Source organism: Chiloscyllium plagiosum, chromosome 3 (genome assembly GCF_004010195.1).
Source record: "Chiloscyllium plagiosum isolate BGI_BamShark_2017 chromosome 3, ASM401019v2, whole genome shotgun sequence".
Classification (NCBI taxonomy): Eukaryota; Metazoa; Chordata; class Chondrichthyes; order Orectolobiformes; family Hemiscylliidae; genus Chiloscyllium; species Chiloscyllium plagiosum.
The window spans coordinates 10,254,303-10,269,147 of NC_057712.1; the positions used below are offsets into that span (position 1 = coordinate 10,254,303).

At 40.6% G+C, this 14,845-nt stretch overlaps 1 protein-coding gene across 10 annotated transcripts in view; it reads left to right on the forward strand.

Annotated features, from left to right (window-relative positions):
- The window catches only part of LOC122540743 (kelch-like protein 29), a 389,851-nt gene that overhangs the window by 341,857 nt on the left and 33,149 nt on the right, over nucleotides 1-14,845 (forward strand). For 9 of the 10 annotated variants that reach the window (XM_043676929.1, XM_043676918.1, XM_043676909.1 and 6 more), the window contains 2 exons: nucleotides 7,009-7,202; nucleotides 10,771-10,915. In XM_043676929.1, coding sequence (XP_043532864.1) covers nucleotides 7,009-7,202; nucleotides 10,771-10,915 — 339 coding nt within the window. Of the gene's footprint in view, nucleotides 1-7,008; nucleotides 7,203-10,770; nucleotides 10,916-14,845 lie in introns of those variants that run through there. The other variant, XM_043676985.1, reaches the window with a different exon arrangement.

Below are 14,845 nucleotides of genomic sequence, written 5' to 3' on the forward strand. Positions count from 1 at the left end.
GTCTCTGTAATTGCTATGATATCCCAGTCCCATGTTCTTAACCATGCCCTGAGTTCATCTGCCTTCCCTGTTAGGCCCCTTGCATTGAAATAAATGCAGTTTAATTTATTAGTCCAACCTTGTCCCTGCCTGCCCTGACTGTTTGACTTGCTTCTGTTCTCAACTGTACCAGTCTCAAATTGATCTCTTTCCTCACTGTCTCCCTGGGTCTCACCCCCACCCTCCCACCTTACTAGTTTAAATTCTCCCGAGCAGCTCTAGCAAATCTCCCTGCCAGTATATTAGTCCCCTTCCAATTTAGGTGCAATCTGTCCTTCTTGAACAGGTCACTTCTACCCCAAAAGAGATTATAATGATCCAAAAATGAGAATCCCTCTCCCATACACCAGCTCCTCAGCCATGCATTCATCTGCTCTACCCTCCTATTCCTGCCCTCACCAGCTCGTAGCACTGGGAGTAATCCAGATATTACTACCCTTAAGGACCTCCTTTTTAAATTTCTGCCGTCGGTTATGAATGCTATGTGGAGTACAGTCTAACGTCATTTAAGCAGATTCATCTTTCATGCCTGAGTAGATTCCTATCTTGGAATTGCAGTGCTGTTAATTTGTTGAAGAGAATGAATAAGCTCTGTGCCCTGGCAGAATAGGCAATTTCCCAACAATAATAAGTCTCTGTGCCCTATCCTGTAGCCAAATTTCCCTCTAAAACATTTGTCCACACGTTACTGCCTAGCAGCCTGTGAAGACAGGCGTGCAGTTTGTTGGTGGTTATGAATGCTATGTGGAGTACAGTCTACATTTGCAGAATGTTATGGCAACTAAGGATATATATTTTCAAGGATTACAGCAGCTTGCACTGCTGAATGATATTACAAATTCTTCAATTTGTTACGAATAGTGAAGTCTTAGAAAGCTTTTCTTTGCTTTTATTTTAAAAATGTTGACATTGAATTCATAGAACCCAATGAAGGGTCATTGACCGCCTCAACAGCCCACTGAGCATTATCCAACATATTAACTTCATTTCAGAATTCCAGGATTGGCAGTATTTTGCTGTTGATCCACATTTCCAAGTTATGTATTGTCATTGTGGGAATGAATTGTTTATTTAAGATGACAATTTCAGATGGATTATTTTGTTGTCTCGGCGATTGTTAGCATATGAAGGTGTCAGGAATCCAATTATACGTGAGCAATGAACTGCAGAACAGCTTTCTGATGGATCCTTTTTAAAGACTTGGTCACGGAACAGAATGATGGTTGCAGCTGCACCATTATTTTTCCATCTACCACATTAGCCAGTTTAAAACATGCATCATTGTAGCTAAATTAGTTTAAGGTCATCATTGTGAGATTTAATTAAAGAATTGACCACGGGGGTGTGCAATGAATAAATCATTGATGAAGTTTTATTTTGTTTTATGTTGCAAATTCAGCAACTCACATAACAGAATAAATCTGGCCGCATTCCAAATTGCTTTTGAGAACACATGACTGAGCTAATAGATAGTGAAAATATAATGTTTCCAATATTTTCAAAAGAATAAACATTGGCTATATCCATCAATCCTTCAAACATTGATGACATGGCATGTTTCATTTCTTTGCGATATTGAAGTACACTGCACGCAATAAAAGTAATCTATTAATGACATATCACTTTCTCATCTATTTTAATCTATCCATCTAATGTCTTTCTTGCATCAGTGATTTCAAATATTTGGCTATATTTAGACACCAGTTCATTCAACCAAACTCAAGCCTCAAAAGAGTCACATGGTTGCAAATATCTAATTCATGCATTTTAAAATATGACTTTTGGTTTTAGGCGTAAAGCTTTTAACTTGGATATTGAAGTGCTAAATGTTAGATAAGTGGACAAAAGCAGACGTAAGAAACTGATAAGCAACTCTAATGTTGCAATCCAACTCTGGGCCACATAAGGAAATAATGGGACTGGTGATCCATAGCTTTGTCAAAGAATTACATTTTTAGGGGTGCATTACAGGAGGAGAGAGATTTAGAGAGCACTTTCCAGTGCTTAGCATTGAGAGGACACTCCTTCCACAGAGAAGGTTCACTACACTAACACCTGGAAAACTTGGGGAAACAACCATAGCTAACAGGAAGATGTAGTGATGGTATCAAAGTTTTATGTGGAATTGCACAGGGCTGTTCAGGCCTATTATACCCCTGTTGACTCTTTTAAAATCGTGATTCAATTAATCCCACTCTCATGATCTTTTCCCATAGCCCATAGTTGTCTTTATTTTCAGGTGTATACCTATCGCCTTTAGTGCATTCCAGATCATAAACTGGTAAAAGAAATTCTCCCACTCTTCCTGCATGTTCTTTAGCCAACTATTTTAAACTGGTTTCCTTGAGTTAAAAAGCCTCCTGCCAGTAGGAACAGTTTCTCCTTATCTACTCAAAATCCCTCATAATTTTGAATACATCTATTAAATCTCCCCTTAATCTTCTCTGGTGAGTACAAACTCAGTTTCTCTAGTCTCTTTGCAAAGATAGTTTCCATTTTAAGAGTGGACAGGAAAAACCTGGAAAAGGACCGGCAAACCTTTCACGGAAAACGTTCTTGGAAGTGAAATTTTCAAGTACAGTAAAGAATGGCTTTTGGATAAATTAATGAATTGGAAAGGATTGAAGGGATATGGACAAAGCACAGGCAAGTGGGACTAGTTTATTCTGGGGACATGGTTGGTGTGGATTGGTTTCCATGCTGTATTAATCTGTGACTATGACTTTAATGTGAAAAATAATAGCCATATTACTGATGTAAAAGTAGTAAAAATGTTCATTCATGATTTTCTTTCAATGCATATTTGGGAAAGTTCTCTTTGATTGCATATTTTAACAAGACAAATATGAAAATATTCACAATGTAGGATTAATTAGACAACAGTAAGTAAACAAAGAACGACAATGTCACTGAAGTTAGTCTGGTGCATTGTATTATCTGATCTTGGTTGTGATAAACTTGTACTCTAATAGCACTTGTGCTGCTAGGCTGTCATCTTTGAAAGTGCTGTTTCAATTCAGTTCTGGTTAAGAACATAAGAAATAGGAACAGGAGTTGACCATATCTCCCCTCAACACTGCATTGCCATTCAGTAAACAAAGTTTTGGTGTTTACCCCATCAAGCTTCTTGATAAAACATCATGCAGAGGAAAAGAATTTGCACTTGTGACTTCAAGCTTTTTTATGTCTGCAATTTACCAACTGTAAAGACTCGCTGACAATTTTGGTTAAAATTGATAAATTATATGTCAAATAATTTGTTAGATGTTTGTGTTCAGACCTGTGTAGAAGTGTTATTTTCCCCAGACACTACTGCAGGCACCTTGTGGTATTTTCCGCTTTTACCAACATGTGGTACAAGGTGAGGATTGTTTGAAGCAGTTTGCTGCCTTAAGTCATTCTTGGCTTTGTGATTAGGGGTAGAGTGTCTGCAGAAAAGATATGTACTTAGATAACAAGGTTTATTGCAAGATAACACTAAAGTATAACTACATATGGCCAGGTATAATAACATGGTATTCAGGAGCTAGTACTTATACAATCTGCCTTCTCTAAGAGCAAATGGAGTGACCTTTGTCTTGACCCACAAATTGTGTGTAACACCAATAGAGTGGGTGGAGCCAATGTAACATGAACATTAACCACTTCAGAACCAAACAGAACAGAATGATTTCAGTGATTGAAGTTATTCCACATAGACACTCTATTCCACTGCTTCTCACCAGCCCGTAAAACTGTGCTCTTCCGAAAGGTTTGCAAATGGTGACAGAAGTGCACACAGTTTTCCAGTGTGGTCTAACAAATATTCATAACATGTTTAGCACAACTATCTACTTTTTAACTCCATCCCACTGTGAATACAATCTAGTGTTTGGTTTATTTCTTTCACAACCTTGGTAACCTGTGGCACAACTTTTTGTCATCATTGTATTTGTATTTGAAGAATCCTTTCATTCGTCCACCCAACCAGCTGACCTCCCAGTTCTTTCCAGCAAGATCTTCCCACCACACATTTATCGTTGTTGCACTTTATTAACTTGGTGTTCCCACCATGTTTGCTCCAGTGATCTCAGTGAAGAGTGCCAGATGGCGTAGATCTGTGCTACCCAATGAGCTGTGCAAATACCACAATGAGTTCTCAGCCTTACCCAGTGGTGCTCATCAGTTGGCAGCTACGAGGGTGGAATATAATTTATCCTAATGCATTAATGGAAACTGTCTTTCCCTCCAAACTGCCTGATTGTAATTAGGAGATCCAGGGGCCTTGCCTATTTTGACTTGTGATGGTGGGCAAGATGGGTGCCTCCAGGGGTCCCAACCAGATTTTGCAACAATTGGACAATTAACTGCCTGCCAAAGGGACTCCTGTCTCATTGGGGAAATCATTGGACTAGCGATGACTCCAGTCTCACCAGTTCCATTGGGACCAGGAGTGCCATTGGGCCCGTGTGGGCGGCACGGTGGCACAGTGGTTAGCACTGCTGCCTCACAGCGCCAGAGACCCGGGTTCAATTCCCGCCTCAGGCAACCGACTGTGTGGAGTTTGCACATTCTCCCCGTGTCTGCGTGGGTTTCCTCCGGGTGCTCCGGTTTCCTCCCACAGTCCAAAAATGTGCAGGTTAGGTGAATTGGCCATGCTAAATTGCCTGTAGTGTTAGATGCAGGGATAAATGTAGGGGAATGGGTCTGGGTGGGTGTGCTTTGGCGGGTCGGTGTGGACTTGTTGGGCCGAAGGGCCTGTTTCCACACTGTAAGTAATCTAATCTAATCTGATCTATATCAAGCACACCCCAGCAAAGATTGGGCATTGTTTTGTAAGGGCAAGTGTTCTATCTGCTGCTAGGGAGACCAATCCATGGGCTTCAGAAGATCTAATCAGGCAGCTTTCCCTCCAGAGCCCAGATAGAGATTGCTTGACAGTCCCGGAAGGGGGGGGGTGGGGGGCACTAATTGATCGCTTAAAGGTTCAATGGCCACAGGATGTGGAAATAACTTCACCTTCTCTGCTGCCAGGAGGATTCTGTTGTATTGAAAAGACCCCCCACACTGCCATCTTCATTGCTGATTCTATACCTTCTCACCACACTTCGCAAGTCACTTCTCAATGGCCCCTTGTGAAACTGATTATCATCCAAAAACTAATCTTAGAAATAGAGTAAAGACATAGAATATAGAAATCCAGTAGAGACAAAGAGTCCTCAACCCCTCCACATTTGATGAGGCCTTCATCCCCAGGATCATTCTTGTAAACCTCCTCTGGACCCCCTCGAAGGCCAGCACATCCTTCCTTAGATGCGGGGCTCAAAACTGCTCACAAAATTCCAAATACAGTCTAACCAGAGTCTTATACAGACTCATTAGTGCATAAAGTCATAGAGTCGCTTTGCTCTTATATTCTAACTCTTTTGGAATGAATGTTAATATTGCATTTGCTTTCCTAACTGCCAACTAAACCTGCATATTAACCTTAAGAGAATCCTGAACTAGGACCCCCACATACCTTTTTGATTGAGATTTCTGAAGCCTTTCCTCATTTAGAATATAATCTACATCTCTACCGAATTGGTTTCCCATGTTGTATTCCATCTGCCACTTATTTGGCCAGTTGTCTACATGTCCAAGTCCTTCTGCAGCCTCCCCGCTTCCTCAACACTACTGGACCTGCTACCCATCTTTGTGTCTTCTGCAAACTTAGCAACAATGTCCTCAGTTCCTTCATCCAGATAGATAATATATAACATGAATAGAGATGCCTGGATAGACTGGACATGGAGAAGATGCTTCCACTGGTAGAAGAGACTAGGACCAAAGGGTAAAGTCTCAGATGAAGAGATGACTCTTTAAAACTGAAGTGAGGAGGAATTTCTTCAGTTATCGGGTGGTTAAACTGTGGAACTCTTAGTCACAGAAGGCTGTGGAGGCCAGGTCTTTGAGAATTTAGCATAAAGATAGACAGGTTCTTGATTAATAAGGGAATCAAAGGTTATCAGGAGAATGGGATTGAGAAACATATCAGCCATGATCAAATGGTGGAGCAGATCCGATGGGCTGAATGGCCCAAATCTTCTGCTATATCATATGGTCTTGAAGAAAATGTTGAGTTCAAAACTTGGAACTGAGTGCTGAGCACTGGTGTAAGATGTTAGACTTCAGTCATAGAATAATGGTGATTTTCTGATGATTTACTCCATTATGGAACAGACAAAACAGAACAGATATAGTCATAGAGTCATAGAGATGTACAGCACGGAAACAGACCCTTTGGTCCGACTCATCCATGCCAACTAGATATCCCAATCCAATCTAGTCCCACCTGCCAGCACCCGGCCCATATCTCTCTAAACCCTTCCCATTCATCTACCCATCCAGATGTCTTTTAAATGTCGTAATTGTACCAGCCTCCATCACTTCCTCTGGCAGCCCCTTAGATCTCTTTTATATCTTTCTCCTCTCACCCTAAACTTGCGCCCTCTAGTTTTGGACTCCCCCGCCCCAGGGGAAATATCTCGTCTATTTATCCTATCCATGCCACTCATGATTTTATAAACCTATATAAGGTCACCCCCCCCCCCCCCCCCCACAACCTCCGACGCTCCAGGTAAGACAGCCCCAGCCTATTCAACCTCTCCCAAAAGGTCAAATCCTCTAACCCTGGATTACTCCATGTCCCAGAATAGCTAAAAGTGGTGGCAAGTAGCCATCAAGGACAAAAAAATAAGGTGAAGCAACACAAATCTAAAATCCTTCAGTGTAATGTGTTAATAAGTACTGTATATTAGCATCATACAGACATTCAGGATGTAATTGGCTGTTACAGGCACAGTTGTTCAATTGAATTGCTTTTCTTTGAGTGGCAAAATTGATGTTATTTATTGTGTAATAGCAGCATACACTCAGCATTTATAGAAAAGTAGCTGTCAAATCACTGCAGGTAGTGGTTAATGATGCTTGAAAATTCTACTCTTCCAGGTATGACACAATTACCAACCAGTGGGAAACAGTGTCTCCACTTCCCAAAGCTGTGCACTCTGCGGCCGCAACTGTATGCGGTGGCAAAATCTATGTGTTCGGTGGCGTGAATGAGGCAGGACGGGCAGCTGGAGTTTTACAATCCTATGTCCTTCAAACAAACACATGGACTTTCATTGAATCACCTATGATAGGTAAAGTAAAAATTTCTGCACAAGGGCCTCTGCAAAGGTGCCCAAATATTGCGTCAGTTAAGAGGTGCAAACATTATAGCAGAGAAAAAGCACCAGAATCTACATTTCCCCTATTAGATTTGCAGGTTATAAGCAACTCCTTCACTTGAATGACATGGCTGTGAAATTCTATGTCTGTTCTCACCACCATTTTTAAAAAATCAACGGTACAACTTTATGGGGCTCAGTGTTTTGGAATTTTAGTGCGTTGTATTTCTGCTGGAATTACAACCCTCATGGAATTTCAAGGCCATTTATCTTTCTGTTAAATCAGACCAGAAAACAGATGAAAAGTTGGTGTATCATTATGCTTCTGGTTTGCATAAGAAATCACTCATTCATTCCTACTCTGTCCGATGGCAAACGTCCATGGGCTCATTGTCAATTGATGCATCATCTTGAGCCATTTTCTTTTACTCGATACAACACAAAGCAAAGCTAAACAGGGAAGAATAACTGTGCCAAAAAAATTTAAAACATTGTGAGTAAGAGGAGGATTTTGTGCAGCCACTAGTTCTTGTTCAGACACCTTGAATTTTTTCCCCACTATGTAAAATATTTAAATATTGTATTCAGAGAGACATTCTCTAGAATCTGTGAGAGCAGAGAATGGGACAAATTCTTACATTTCAGAAATCATTGAACTAGATTAAGGGCAGCCACTAACTTTTATAATAAGTGGTAAGATAGCAAGGCATAGTATTGCATCAATGTTTCATATGAACCCCAATGAGATTTAGCTGGCTAATTATTATCCCTTATCGTCCTTTTCAATCACAAGTGGCATTTCAGCTTCATGGGTTTTGGTTACCTGCTGAAACAGCAGAATACAGAGATAGAATTATACAAAAGAACTACATTATTATTTAAATAATCCTTGATTATTATGCAAATGACTTATTTACATTCTCTGAATGTTAATCAATGTTAATTTATTGATTGTGTAAATTTGAAAGCAGAACGAGGATGAAAGCAGAAAGACAGAGTGGAAATTGAAGAATGAGTTATTTAGGTCACAATCATGTTCATCTCCAAGTTGCTGCTCTCTGCTCAGCTCCTACCTTCATGGTGTATATGAATCTATGGCTTTCCATGCTAGCTTCCCACTAACAATCATCATTCAGAAACATAGTGATTAGAGCTGCATTATTAGTTTCAGTAATGAATGAATGAATGATTTATTGTCACATGTGTTTTACAGTGAGAAGTACAATAAATAAATAAACCTCCAGGTACAAATATTGTTCTCCATAACTGTACTAACCAGATAAAGATATGGGAACTGTCAGAAAACGCTAGCAGTGTGATTTAATTGCAGGAAAAGATAAGAGATGAAGTTCATTTGGCTTTTTTTGTTTAATCAAGCAAGCTACTTTTTGAGGTGTATGTCACACATCTGAGTGCACTGCTGAAGACTGAGGGGTTTTTAAATCCATCTCATCACCCCTTCTCCAATTTTCTGTCCTTTGCTCATAGGTTAACTGTGAGCCACATTCCCTAGCCGAAGGACTCTTCCGATGTTCCTTTCACCTTGCAGTCTCTAACTGAAAATGTTTCCCTTCAGGAACACCTTTTGGAAATGGAGATAGATGGAATCAAACCACATATGAAATACACATTTATTTCACATTAAGTCAGCGCAGTTTATCGCATAAATATTGTAACACACCTTGCACTCTCTGAATTCTCAGCAATAGAAATGTTTTGTTGTGGCAGGGTGAAATGCGTGTACTGAAATTCTTCCTCAAACACACAAATGTCCACAAGTATTTCTTATTTGAAAGTATCCAAAATTAGATCCCTTAGTTTTGTGTATAACATATGATTAACTACAATTAAAATTACGCATGTACTATCGAAATTATTAACTGACATTAAAATACATGCACAGGCCAGAGCAGACATATGGAATATATAAGAGGATTAAATTAATGATTAGGAGCTAATGATAAGTCTCACTGATTTTATGCATGTATGATCCCAGAGGGCCGAGTTGGGCCAGAAACTGGAGTGTAAGTCGTCTGGACAAGGTGTAGTTGGGTTGTATGAGATAAGGACGCAGTCATTTTAATAGTTGTTAGGAGTTGCACTATGCATTTGATGGTCTAACATTTCACGAGTAATTATTTTACTTAATTGCATAGGAACCATCCAAAGTCTGAGAGTTCCAGGTGTAGTGGAATTCCTTTTTAATTTCAAAAATATACTTTATTCATAAAAAACTCTTTACGGATAGTCACAAATGCATTTTGGTTCTGTACAGTAGCATATCAAGGAGACACACAAGCACTGGATTCTGATTGTAATCTAAACAAATATCTCTCATTTGAACAAGGCTATCCCAGGCTGTCTGTCCCACCACACACTGTCCTTGAAGCAGCTGAGGGAGGGGGTGATTGAGACTGCCACACATCTCCTTCTGGAATGTGCCTTTGCAAAGGAAGTCTAAAGAGAGATGTTTTTCTCAAGGTTTATTCCGAACAGCTCTGTGATGCAGGACTCTCTGCTCTACGGTCTGTTCCCCCAGGACTCACACTGAGACAAACATCAACTGCACCAGGAGGACCATCAACTCGGTGAAAGACGCTGTTTGGTCTGCCCGAAATTTGTTGGTCTTCCAGGTATAGTGGAATTGCCCAATGGAATCTTCAGCTTTTCGGGTGATTACTTTGGAGTGTGCTATGATCTGAATTCTGCAGGATCTTCGTGTGTGATTCCCATTTACAGTGCAGGAATGACTGACTGACTGATCAGCAGAAAATCTGTGCAACTATATTTTTCTTCATTCTTCTGAAGTTACCACATCGATCAATTTCCTGGGAGCATGTCATGCACAGGCAAGCCAACTTGACTTTGTCCTGTTTGACTCACACTAGGAGGTAAAGCATAACCAATAGTGATGCTGCACTTCCTGCTCTGTCTGTGCTTCTCCTGCAGCTGCCACCATTTTTAAAGGGGCTTACCTTCCATTAGGCAGGAAAAGTTCAGCTTCAGACCCAGCTGGTGCCTTTGAATGTGCAGATCTGTTAATTCAGGTCCTGCAACTTGCAAAGAATCCTGCTTAGAATTTTACTCAGAAATGAATTGCTGTCTTTTTTTATGCCACCCGCCCTTTCCACCACCCCTATCGCCTCCCTCCATCAACCTGCAGCAAAATATTCCTCCAATGCAAAACAGAATCGGGTATAAAACAGACCACCACAGATCTGTTGTGCCCATTTTGGTATACACCCAATGATTAATTTTGCCCCATTATCATTTCAGTATTCACTATTTATTTTGTTGATTCTGACATTTTGCAGCATGCTCCCACTGCAATAATAATTGCGGCATATGTGAAAATGTCCAAGGTGGAAGCAGAGCCATGCATCAAAATATCCTGGAAAGAATCTTCCGCTCTCAGATGCTCTGCTCATTATATCAAGATAATATCTCAGAATTAAGTGTATCTGAATTAAAAAGAAATGACGTGACACAATTCCACGTGAAATAAATTTATTTCAAGTGATTTATTTTGTTCAATCAACAGATAACAAGTACGCCCCTGCAGTGACGCTCAATGGTTTTGTCTTTATTCTCGGAGGTGCCTATGCCAGAGCTACGACCATCTATGACCCTGATAAAGGCAATATCAAAGCAGGCTCAAACATGAATCACTCGAGACAATTCTGCAGGTACGAATAATCAGGCAAAGTAGCACTATTTCAACTCCTTAACTGTGCAAAGCTATTCAACTGGAAATTTGAAAGTTCTGTTTTGTTACGTTAAGTATTCTCCTCAATGTTTTAGTTTAAATACTGTATTTGTCGTCAATCCTGAAAAAACGTTTTACTTTGCACCTATTAAAATTCTACACCATAATTAACATTCACTTCAAGCTCAAATTGAAGAGAAATTGCTGGCCGAGTATTCGGGATTTTCGGCTGATTTCAAACAACTTCCAGCACCCGGTCTTGGCTTCTATCTCAAAACTAGCTGCCCTCAAAAACTTCACTTACACTGATCCTCAGGAAGACTGAAGAACTGACACAACTGATTCTTTTTACTGCAAAAAATATGCTTTAACATAAAAAAAATCTTTATATACACAGTTGCTGAAGCAGTTCAGTACAGGGTTTGCACGTGAAAAACAAACAAATATTGGAATTTGGCTTTCCTTGCAGTTACAGAAATCACAAGGGATTCCTTACTTATACAGGGCTAAATTTACATATATTGGAGGCACTGGAGGATCTGATAACTAATGGACCCCCATTGGACTTTGACAGAAAGACCTTAAATGGTCGTCCACAATTGATTGTTTAAAAATTTCAAAATATACTTTATTCATAAAAAAAGTTTTGTCACAAACACAGTCCTTTCTGTACAGTAGCATATGAGGAAACAAGAAAACATTGGAGTTTGACTCTGTCCAATAAACCAACTAAAGGCATCTCTTCCTTGAACGAGACTATGTTTACCTACTTTTGAGGCACTGGGACAGTCCCATTTACCTTCAGCAGAGAGACCTCAGACAGTGGTCTTTCCTCATTGTGCCTTGGCAGCAGCTGCCCCAAGCTTTAGTGCATCTCTCAGCACGTAGTCCTGGACCTTTGAACGTGCCAGTCTGCAACACTCGGTCAGGGTCAGCTGCTTCTTCTAGAAAATCAACACAATTGATAGAACCAAAACCTTCAGCTGGGGGAAATAAAAGGCCAACAGAATCCAGTTGCAACCTTCAGACATCATTCTGCTGCCACATTAAGATGAGGCTGACAGTAGCTAAATGCCTTTCTTAAATGGAATATTGTCAGGGTTTCGTATGCAAATATCACATGCATAGAAAAATGGGTGCTAATACAATGCCAGTATTTAGCATCTGAATTTCTTGCAGAGCTTTTCAGATGACTTTTCTTTATGAGTGAGCACTGAACTAATTTGTATGCGAAGTAGTATCAGACTTGTATACAGTATTGAGCCTTCCTTCTCTAGCATCCAGTGTGGATCAGAGACAGATTGCTCCTCCAAAAAAGGTAATGACACTATGGATTCAAGAGCTTTGTTCAGGGGGGTCTAAGAGTGTGGTGCTGGAAAAAGCACAGCCGGTCAGACAGCATCAGAGGAGCCGAAGAATTGACGTTTGGGGCATAAGCTGTTCATCAGGAATGAGGGGATAGCCCAAGGGAGCTGAGAGATAAATGGGAGGGGGAGGGGGGGTGGAGCTGAGGTGAAGGTAGCTGGGAATGCGAAAGTTAGATAAAGTTGGGGGTGAAGGTGATAGGTCCGAGAGGAGGGTAGAACGGATGGGTGGGAAGGAAGATGGACAGGTCAAGAGGGCAGTGTGGAGATGGAAGATTGGATCTAGGATAAGGTGGGGGATGGGAAATGGAGAAACTGGTGAAATCCACATTGATCCCATGTGATTGAAGGGTCCCATAGCTCTTGGATGCTGCCTGACTGGCTGTGCCTTTCCAGCACCACACTCTTCGACTTTGATCTCCAGCATCTGCAGTTTTCACTTTCTCCTCCTCCATTCAAGGGGTGTCTGTCTTTAACAGACAGATTGTTTTAAATCAAGAAAGGTCTTCAATGTTCTTTGAAAGATCAACAGTAATTTTTAATCAACAGAAATTGTAGAAAGCTCTATCTCTATTTCACTTAGTAAAAGTGAGGTTATCTCCTATCTGTAAAATGGAATAAACCACAAGCAAAGCCATTTTTATAGTCGCTGAAGATGTTCCATTTGCCTTTCTGCAGAGCTAACATCAACTACATTATTAGCAGAGGGCAGGGTGACTCCTCTCATCTTTTATTACAATTGTTCAATCCCATATCCAATATCTCAGTCAAATTTCAATCCAAACCTCAGACCACGTTAAAGACAGATCCCTAACAAAAATAGAAACATGATTGAGCTGCAACGTTGATGCATGACTACAGTAAATCTCTCAGATCCACTTTTGATTTTCTCTGATAGTCAAGTCTCATCGACAGGAGACTGGGAAATGGGAGTGGGCCATCCCTTGGGAGCCTCATATTGGAAATGAGGTGTTCATTGAGGCATTGCTCACAAGTAGTTTTGAGTTTGTTTACATGTACGACCTCTGTTTGACTTATGTTGCAGCTGTGTTTCTTAATAAGATTTTGCCACTATTTCTGAGGTACTTTAAGGGTGAGCTCAATGGTATTTGGAAATATGAGATCAAGGGTGCAGCTTCATAATAAATTGCAGTGAATGAAAGGCCCCTTCAGTCAATTGGATGACATCCCTCTGGAATACAAACCTACATTTATCCCATTAGGAAGTTAGCAGCATTCAGCCATTGCACACTCCCTCAGTACTGCAGTGAAGCATGAGACCATGAACCAACAGCATTCGGATCTAGGATAAGGGTGCAAATAATTGAATCAAGCCGATACAAAACATTTGAAAGTCTTGCAAGGCTCCTCTGTCACTCTGACCTCAGTGTCCTTGCATACAAACAGACAAATTTGGATCAGTAGTAGGGCAGCATGGAAACAGACCCATTGGACCAACCAGTCCATGGCAAACATAATCGCAAACTAAACTTGTCCCACCTGTCTGCTCCTGGTCCATTTCCCTCCAAACTTCATCCAAATGTCTTTTAAACATTGTAACTGTATGCACTTCGAACCTGCTGCTTAATTTGATAAAATAATGGCTGATCTGACTGTGGCTTCAATTCTGTTTCATAGAGAAGCCTGGTTTTTACATTACAACAATCGATTTCAGCTTTTTCTCCCCCATGACCTGCATTGCACTGCTCTAACCCTGTGCTTGTTTTTTAAAGCCTCTGAGTGTCACTCTTTCTATTAACCGTTACTCTTCTTCATTTATATTTCTAGCACATACTGTACACCTTCCCCCTCTCTCTGTTTAGGTCTGTTTGACGTTTGCCACAGGTCTGTGTTACATAGTCTGTGCCATCTCCGTTTGCTCAAACAAAATTGCTGCCCTTTCCTCCAACAACCTCTAATGGCTGTAGGCGCCAAGACGACCATTTAGTGCATTGATTCAGAATCTTCGGAATCGAGCAATCACAAGAGAGCAAAGAATAGTCAGTGAAGGGGGCGCAGGATGGGGAGAGGCTAAAAACAGCATCAGTAAGTCTTCAATCCAGAACACCCCCTTGTCTCTTAAATGTTGAGCTTCACTCCCTCAGTATTTCATTGTAGTGGGTTTGGCAGTAAAGCATCATAAGCAAGACAGCACTGTCTCCCAACAAGGTGCAATGTCTCTCTGTTCAAGGCTGTTAATTTTTCATGAGGAAGAGAGAGAGAGATATCAGTGCAGTTGATTGGTTGATTGGCTGAGTAAGGTTGCAATTTTCTTTTGGTTAAGCTCTTCTTTTATTTGTAACCAAGTCACATATTTTACTGATATACAAGGGATTTGTTTTGAGTATCCCTATCTCATGGAAGACCTCACCTATGCCTGTAAGAAAACGGTGATATGCCTCATGTGATTTCCCTACCATTATAACTTACAACGCTGTAATATGCAGCTGTCTGTTGGCTTTTTTACTTGCCATGAGAGGGATTTGCAGAACATTTGGCTGGGGCAAATACATTTAGAGTGCAATTAGTGTAGAACAAAAGATTTT